The following is a 9,558-nucleotide window of genomic DNA, read 5'->3' as shown; positions in this document are numbered from 1 at the left end:
ATTATTTAGAAAACCTGTCAGTGGAGTTAGAAATCTTCCAAGCCAGCTAGAATAACCTTTGGGTTTTGGTTTCTCTGATTGTTTGGCTTTCTATTCTTGACTATAAAAGTGGAAATTTAAAAATGCTAGCTTACTCATCCAAGAGGAGCAGTGGCATAACTGCAGCAGAGAACAGTCTTGCACCACTCTCACTTTTATAAGGTCACTTTTTTCCAGTGGTGAAAATGTATTAAGATGGTCCACATGCTGGGGGAGGAGATCAGAAAGGGTTTTGGGGGCACCACGAGCTTACATGTCAATGCAAGGGTGGGTACAGAACCAGCTGAGCAGGTTGGGCAGGAGAGGCACGTCCCAAAACTGCCCCAAGGGCGGGCAAATAGGAGCTGTTCTGCCCTGCCATGACAGCATGAGAAGCAATAGGCAACAGCACAAAGCACCCTTACCTCCTCTGGAAGCAAGGTTTCTTTTGCCATGGATTGATGATTTTTGCCTGTTCCCCTGCTACATCTCCGCAGACTCAGGGAGGTCTCTTCCTTCTGGTTACACTCACCTGATATTTTCCAAGCTATCCCCAAGCTATTTTTATTACAAAGTGAAAATCTTTCTTTACAAGCACTGAGGGGTCTGAGACCTTGCTGGTCCTCAATGTATGGTTATCGTACCCTGACATGGATGCAGGTGGCTTCTCCTCTGGGAGAAGCACAAGGGTAGCACAAGCCAGCCCGCCCAGATGTTATTTGTGGTTAAACTTGCCACCACATGAACACTTTTTTCCTTCTTCTGAAAGTAAAAAACCTTCCAGTCTGTCAAAAAATAGCACCTGTCCTTCTCCTTTCCTTTTCAGGATGGGAACCTTTTACGCACCAGGGCTCATGGGTATAAACGTGCTGCGCTTATTAACCTCCATGTATTTTCAGTGCTGGGCTGTCATGAGTAGCAATGTCCCTCATGAACGAGTCTTCAAAGCATCCAAGTCTAATAATTTTTACATGGGACTTTTGCTGTTGATCCTGTTCCTCAGCCTTCTGCCTGTGGCTTACACCATTATGTCCCTGCCTCCCTCCTTTGACTGTGGACCATTCAGGTACAGCAAAACACCCAAAATGCCAGTTTTCTGCTCTGATACATGGGATTATTTTCATGAAGTTAGGACGCCTGGACTCCAGCAGAGATGGTGAAATGTCTTCATTCTCCATCTGGTTAAATCCTTAGTAATATGAGGCAACGGGCCGTGTCCAGCTGTGGGCAACACGCGTCGATGAAAGCACCAGAGGACAGCAGGGGTGGGACAGCAGGGTGCAGCCCCCAGTAAAAAAGCAATGGGAGCACCCCTAAGGCTCTCAGAAACACTGTGGGAGCAAAACAGGGTCCAAAGCCTCCTTCTAAGACCTTCCATAGAGCCAAGAACTCCCACAGCGCAAGAGGTATTTTACGTGTTGAATTTTGTTGGAAAATAGCAGGAAATGGATAAGTCTGAGCCTGAAGAATTGCAGTTTGTTTGGTTTTTTTAAAATGCTTTTTTTTTTATTAGGACAGAATCAGCACTACACAGAGCATTCAGGGGACCAGATTAACATGCCAATAAAGTCTAATTTGATTGAGTAAGCCATTTCCTGGGCCCACTGAGCCTGACTCAGCAAAGAGCCAGCTTGGAACAAAGAGCATTCAGGGGACCAGATTAACATGCCAATAAAGTCTAATTCGATTGAGTAACGCCATTTCCTGGGCCCACTGAGCCTGACTCAGCAAAGAGCCAGCTTGGAACAAATTGTTCCTGTAGATGCACTGTTTTAGCTTATCCCTCAGTTCTATCACAAGGACAGGTGTCAACGAGCAACGTCAGAAGATCTGACAAGAAACTCCTTACATGGATGCTGTCATTTGGAGATGACTAATCTGCAATGTGAAAGAGCTATTTCAATTCCCAATCAACCCTTCAAAAGCCACTCAGCCTGATTCAGACCCTTGGCACACCCTCTCAACTCAACTGAAAGCTCAGCTCTCCTGGGCTTAAGGCAATTGATGAAGTTGGGATACCGTTTAGCCAAATTTGTCTTTATTGACTCTCATCATCAGGACAGAGTCCAACACCTTCCTGAGCAGAATCCTGCAAGATCCCAGGTGGCAACAAGCCTAAAGATGTGGAATAGCACTTGTTGGGTTGAATTCACAGACCCAGAGATGCTGGGGAGAGAAGAAGGTCAATTATGTAACCCAGCCTTTTACAGATTTTTTTTCTCCTTTCATACAGAATACTCTCATCTGCTTTATCAATCCAGTTTGAAATTATTCTTTCACTGAGTTTCCTATTAAAGCAATAATCACAGCTTGCTATTTTTGTCATTACTTAGCAGCTCTTCAAGTTGGCTCATTATTTCAGAGAGCTGGAATTTGCATATGGAAACTCATTTCTACCATGAAAAGGCCATATTTAACAAGATGTTGATCAGAAATGTATGGTTACTGCAATCTGTAGGGTTTTATACATTTCAGAGGGGTAAATATAGTCAGACCTTATAAAGGAGCCACATGTGGAAATAAATGTATTAACTCCAGGAGCAAGTTGGCCTAGCAAAGATTATTCTTATAATCAATGGGGGTGGGGGGAATGGATGGACCAAGAGATAATTTACAATTAAGGCATCTCAAAAGCCTTCATGGCCAACAGCAAGCTGATGCTCACTGAAAGAGAAAGGAAACATGCTACTTAGCATTGTTAGATTAGGAGCTATTTTGTCCCTTCAGGAAATACCTACACTCCTTAACTGGCCGTTTGTCTTTCCAGTGGAAAGAAAAGGATGTATGAAGTCATTCAAGAGACCATCGAGCTCGATTTCCCACTTTTTGTTGCCAAGATCTTCAGCTATGTAGCAAATCCAGGACTGATCATACCTGCAATTCTGCTCATGGTGTAAGTTTTCCTTGCAATATTACATGCCTGGCTGGGAGGAGGAGGTTGAAAAAAAAAAATGCTGGGATGTTAGTGAGTTCTAAATACAGCTTCTGCTGAGGTAACAGCCCACATTAGGGCAGACACACGCTCCCTACCCCATCAGCTTTGCCTAACCCAATTTCCCAAAATTTAATTTCCTGACCCAATTAAACACAACTTTGTAGATGAAACGCATTGTTGACAGAGGCCTTGTGGATATCAAAGCTGTCACAGCTTCCATACGAAAAATTTTCAGTAGCCAGCAGGAAATAAATGGACAGTCTCAGCCTGGTGCCTTTTGGAGAAGCAATTTCTGTCGCAGCTGGTGGTATTTACAGCACTGCCAGGCCAGGGCATTCAAAAATTACACGTTCCAAAAATATGAAGAGGTGTGTTTTTTGTTTGGGACGTTGGGGTTTTTTGGTTGTTGGGTTTTTTCCTAATAGTACATCTGGAATTTGTTTCAGTGCTGTTTGATCATTTCAGCTTTGAAACCACACTTAATCTCTAGCACCTTCAGCAGCACTGGGACCAGAGCAGTTATCTTTTTTTTCTTTTTTAAAAAAAGATGTTTTCAGCATTGTTCTCGGGGTTTCCATAGCTATCAAAATGAATGGCAGAGCCATGGCCAAATTTTATAGGCAGCTCTGAACACTCCAGACTAAACAGTGGGAGACAGGGAGAGCGTTGGGGAGCATATTACATATGCTTGCCTGCTCAGAATCTTCCTTGGGCATCCACACACACTGGAGATAGGTCTCTGGGCTAACGCAGTACACTCGTTCTTGGTCACTGTGATCCTTCATTCCGAATAGACTACACTGAAGATAATGCCATTAAATTAAATCAAATACAAGTTCCCATGTTACAAAGTTTCTTGTAGAAACAGCCTGAGAAAAATCCCAATTAAACTGAAAATGACCTGTCATCCCTCTACCTGCCTCGAACTACTTACTCATTTTAACCTTAATAAAGATGATCAGATACTGTAACTCATGCAGACAGATCCTACACTTAAAAGAATCAGATCAGGTACACGCAGGAGACAAAAAGTCTCACACTACATCCATAGTACGCCTAAGCATATTACTGAGTTACCAGCTCTATTCCTGCGGGCTTCACAGTAGCACTAGCAGATGCTACCACAAACACGAGATGAAGACCACAGAACTAATCCACCCCAAATGGATGACCTTTACAGAAGGGCTGCAGGTCAGGTTTCTGAAGCTTTGATGTAACCCGCCAAAAAAACGTGGTGGGAGAGCAGTAGACCTTTGAAAATAATGTTTTGTTCAGTGACAGTTTCCTGCCCTTTCCTCCACTGCCAGCCAGGACAGGGAACAGCACAAATCTAGTTTATCTGCTGAAGAGACACCTTTTATCACCCCTTCCCAGTCTAGGCTGTTCCCACATCACAGCCTTCCCATCGGTCCATCTCTCCTCGAGGCACCATTCTGTCTCTGCCCCGATCCTGTCTGCAAACTAAGAGATACCCTATACACATTACCTAAAACATCCTCGTTTCCCACCCAGATACACTGCCTGTGTGGCCTTTAAGTGTATTAGATATTTGTGATTTCCAGCCATTCAGCTACCGAGAGAGTCACAGCCCTAAAAAAGTGGGTGGCCCCATGGTGCCTGGACAAGCCAGACCTACAGCCCCTTGGCAGTAGCTCTCGCATGCCCCAAGGGCATCAGGTGTCTTGCGGAAGAGCTGCTCGCTATGTGCACACAAACTTTTCCTGGGATAATCCCAGGCAAAATTACAGCTACCCTACAAGGATGTTTCCTAAGGCTTGGGTCCTTTTGTCATCTCAGAAACTTTACAATTTAGGGACTCAAATTTAGCACACCATCTTTGTACGCCTACAAAAATGACCTAAATATACAAGGAGACAGAATCTAATTACCCCAATTAAAATTTTGCCAGAAGAGCAAGATAACACTTCTTTTGACTGCAGTCCTATAACCAATGGCTACCAGTAGCCAGAAACTTTGGTTTATGTCTCTTTCACCATTTTCTCCAGAAAGTAGATAACTATAAATCATACACAAGTCCCCAGTTTCCTGCCTTCTCCCTGAAAGCCTTCAGCTTCTGCTGCTACGTCTGCCGTGGTGCAGACAGGTAGACAGGGTCAAGCTGGAGCTAGTCCTTACGCTGATCCCCATCCAGCTTGCCAAGAGATTAAAACCAGGGAAACGCAACTGCTGGACCTTCATTTGGTCCTTATGAGCAGAGAGCCAGCAGCTCTCAAAGTAGCAGGCAAGGCAACCTACAATGCAGCCTAAATAACAAATAGCCTCTACAAAGAGCAACAGGTGGATTGTAAATGGACAGTCTGTTGATTTTGATGGCAGACACTCAAAAAATGTGTTTTCCGCTTCTACGGACTGAATTAAGCCATTTTCTCAAGCCATGAAAAAAAAACCCCTCTTTCTTTTTCTGGGTACAATCAAAAATGCCTCTTTTATTTATTTCTGTTCTTGGCTTCTGGTCCCAGACAATGATGGGACCCAGCAGGTGACATGGGTCACACTTACTGTCATGTTTCTAGCTGCCTGAGGACAAAGGAAAAAAGAAAACAGAGCAAGAAGAAGCAGAGATACTTTGCACATAGGCATATAACCTAATCCCATTTGGGTCAGGAGCAGGATTTCAAGCCATGGCTTGCAGAGCTTCCTGGCAGAAGCTAGAAGCACCTTACTGCATCAAGGGGAAGGAGAAAAAGATTCAAAACTACTGTGCAGGCTAGAGAAGGACAGTGACCCATACTTTCTCCCCAGCTCTTGGGGAGCAGTAAATCAGAGAAAAGGGGTGCCAGGGCCATGCAGCATCCATCCACCTCAAGCACAAGGGTGCATCCCCAGGCTCATTTTAGAGGCAGGTAGATCTAAAGCACCCCATTAAAAGTGGATAAAGGCCATTTGCTAATGCTTACTTGAGTTCCCAGCAAAGTTTACAGCTCCTCATGCTGCTGCTTACAGTCAGACCAGGACATGCCTTTGCTCTGCCTTTTCTGGGAACCGGCACTAGCAGCATGAATCAGGAATTCAACAGCAAATCCAGCACACTTGTAGGACCTGCCCAGGACACTGGCATGCACCTTGGAGGATCACCCAGGCTGCTTCAGCATTGCTGAGTCTTGGTCTGAACAACCCAGTCCAAATCTGCCTGACTACCTGCAGATTTGGACTGCAGCAAAGGCATCCCCCCAAATCCCCTTTCTGTGGCACTGTCCTTCTCCCCTCTCCCTCCCAAGACCCCTTAAGGGCAGCTCAATCTTGGACAAACTCAACCTCCCTTGAACAGTAAACCCGCAATAAACCAAGGACAGAGGAAACTCAGGCTTAGCCTGCAGACAGAGCAGGCTCATATCTCACAGCATTTGGGAGAGGGTCCTGGTGAGTTCACACCCTTCCCCATCAATGCCCCGGTAAACATAGGAGTCAGCAGGGGAGGAAGCTGTGGTGGTTGGAGACGATGCTGGCCGCTAATGCAGAGGGTGAGAAAGGACTGAAAAAGGAATGGGAATGGATTTGCTCAGTTACTCAATGAACTTGAGAAGGCAGCTCAGAAACAGAGCGCATAGCATCCCAGATGGCTTTGAATAGGCAGATCAAGTTATCTTTATGAAAACAGGGGTGCTCCAGGCACTTATGTCCTGGCTGGCCACAACAAAAATAGCAGAGCAGCACCAAAGCTCTGGATTACAAAGCAATATATTTCCTAGGCAATGAGTTTGACAATGTAGCAGAAATAAAACTGTTGCATCCTTAGAGAAGATCAAAAATAACAATTTTCAAACTCACCAAGACTGAGTTCTGGGTTAATACTAGGCATAAGGAAGCAAACGTGTTTCCTCCAGACAGACCCCTGCAAAAGCCTCAAGAAAGGCCATCCAAAGTACCCCCTCGTGATCTCCCACCTGGAAACCAAAATGTCAGTACGTGGTGCCTTGCTGGGCTTAGAGTCAGGCACTCTGCTGACAAAATCCTCGAGCCTGGTTTGAGGATGCTGAACCTGAGCTGGAGCCACACAAGCAGGTTATGAACTGTCAGGAAACCTTTTTCGTTTAGTCTTCCTTTTTCTTTTTTTCTTTTCTTTTTTTTTTTCCTTCTTTTTTTTTTTTTTCTTTTACAAGAGAATTTTCTACTTTAAAAAAAAAAAAATTCTATAGTGATGAACTGAATGGCTGGTGCTTTTCCTGGGAATGGCTCAGAGTTACTGAGCAAATGTTGTTTATAATTTAGAAGAATAAAAGCACTCTACAAAAGCAGGAGGAGACATTTTTGACAACCAAAATATTACTGGCTGGCGGGTGGAAGCGGTGGCGAGACAGCCCCAGATGCTTGGGCATGTTTCAAAACACGCCCCTCCCCGTGCGCCAAAGGCTGGCTGCCAGCACGCCCTCTCCCATCCCACCTGCCTTTCAGTTCCCTCCAGCTTGGCTCATTTTTCCCCTGGCTTTGGCATGCCCTTTTCGCAGAAGGGATCGAAACGAAAGCCAGTGGCTCTGCTTCGACCTGGCTCTTGCTCGTCCTCGGTTCCCACCTCTGCTTGCTCCTGACAGCCCCTTGTTGGGCTGCAGAAGGCAGCCAGTCCTGCCCGAGGGGGAAGGCAGACTGTGCCTTGAGGACTGTTGCCTGCCACTATTTTCCTTGTTTCCTAGTTTTTTCTGAGTTCCCTGTGTGACTTGGTGTCTGTTTTGGTTTTCCTTTGAGCCATGGCAGAAAGCTATGTGTTTTATCAGCCGAGTTGCTTTTCACCCAGGTAATGAGTTGAATGGGCTCACTACCAAGGAAAGACCCAAGGGCCAAGGCTAGTGCAAAGGAAGTAGGGGGAGCTCATGGCCAGCCAAGGCAGAGGCAGGAGGGAAGAATGGTCATTTTTCTTCTGTTTGAGCAGAAGTGAGCTACTGGGCTGGCTCAGCCTGACCATCCCACGAGGCAGCCTGATTTTTTTTCTAAGCCTTGACCCTCTAAAGGCAGTTTGGAGACAGCTGGCGGGAAAACTAGGTATTAGAAGGTAGGCAGAAATTAAATGTTCTCTCTCTGTGAAACTTTCTCTCTCCCCTGATCCTATCACTACAGCAACACATTCGTTTTTGCAGCCTCGCCATCTATTACCTAAACGCTGTGGCTGAAGCGTACCAGCGCGCCAATGCAGAGCTGAAGAAGAAAATGCAAATGGTGAGTATTGATCTGGCAAAGCCGTCTTTGAAATATCACGCACTTCAAGTTTGATGTGCAACATATGCTTTTAAATTGCTCTTCACTTCTGAACATGTTAGTGACAAGGGGAAGATGCATTTTTTGCTTGTTCAGTCCTCTCTGGTGGCATTTAATGGCTAACTGCAAAGAGTGGTCACATCCCATAATAGGCTGCTATTTCATACTTCAAAACTACAGTGAGTTTTCCCATAATCTGTGCTTTCCACCTACAAAAATAAGTTACCTCAAAGTTCAAGTGATGTTTTGGAGCCTGAGATTTCCCAGGGACAATGATAAGCCTATCAAAACCACAGCCAGGTTTTGTACAAGCTGAAGAGCAAAGAGCCATAAATAACAACATGGCAATAACGTATTTTACCAGTAATTCTCAAAGCACTTTACAAAGGAGGCTGATGTCTGTCTCTGCCATGCAGATGGGAAAAGCAAAATACAGACAGATGCAATGACTCGAATTAGCAAGGTAGGATTTGGACCTCATGATATCCAGAACTGGGAGAGGTTGCAACATGCAGAGGACCATAATGCAGGGACCCCTGAACTAATATGAATTAGGTCTAGTAGCAGAATACCTGCAAAAGTGCAGCTCTGCTCAGATAATGAGTATCAATGAGAAACAGCAAAGGTGTCCAGCTACCACTGCCTGTACTGGTCTGGCAGCACCAGTTTCCCCCAGAGCTTTCCTGGTGGGTCTCTAACCCCTGTGCTGTTTTGTACTACATAGATGTGTCCAAAGTATTGAGCCTTACATCAGGAGAGGATATGATGCCACCAAAGGATTGGTATCAGCCATTTAACTGGTACAGGGCAGGATCCAAGCCAAGGAAGCAATGCCACATCAAACAATGCATTGCACAAAGCAGAGATCAGTGCAACATTAAAAGTGAGGATGTGAGTACTGAGAAATGAGACTCCATAAATTACATCCTAATGCTTAAATTCAGAACTGATCACTCATGCATGTGGTTTAAAATAAGGGTCTTGGTGCGCAGGGCATCCTCAAGTATTGCAGGAGTTGAACACATGCTACAGCACGCTTGGACTTAGGGGCACATAGCCTATTTCTTGCTGCACAAACTGGTTGTGATCAGGGTTTAAGGGAGCACAAACCCCCATGGAGGGGTCACAAAGCAGGGCCCGGCGCTACCCAAAGGAACAGAAACATCTCCAGACAAGCACCTGCCTTTGCACAGACCTTACGTGTCTTTGTCCCGCAGGCACCTGTAGGTTTGCTGAGGCAGCCAAGCCTGGCAAGAGGAGGGGTACGCAGCAGGGCAGGGGAAAAGGGAGGACATCAGCACAGCCCCGCTGCTTAGGGAGCGAGGGATGGGAGCTGCCTAGTCATAGCCGGGGTGGTCAGCAGTTGGAGCCCACCAGAGACCCCCACATGATGACCT

General features: G+C 45.6%; 1 protein-coding gene across 1 annotated transcript in view; it reads left to right on the top strand.

The window, feature by feature from the left end:
- Positions 1-9,558, top strand: part of TMC2 (transmembrane channel-like 2) — a 35,792-nt gene that overhangs the window by 23,816 nt on the left and 2,418 nt on the right. Inside the window, exons 16-18 of the mRNA XM_009321218.1 lie at positions 845-1,084; positions 2,786-2,911; positions 8,044-8,122. Coding sequence (XP_009319493.1) covers positions 845-1,084; positions 2,786-2,911; positions 8,044-8,122 — 445 coding nt within the window. The remainder of the gene's footprint in view (positions 1-844; positions 1,085-2,785; positions 2,912-8,043; positions 8,123-9,558) is intronic.

Source organism: Pygoscelis adeliae, unplaced genomic scaffold (genome assembly GCF_000699105.1).
Source record: "Pygoscelis adeliae isolate BGI_AS28 unplaced genomic scaffold, ASM69910v1 Scaffold280, whole genome shotgun sequence".
NCBI classification, from domain to species: domain Eukaryota; kingdom Metazoa; phylum Chordata; class Aves; order Sphenisciformes; family Spheniscidae; genus Pygoscelis; species Pygoscelis adeliae.
This window is presented reverse-complemented; position numbering and strand designations above follow the sequence as displayed.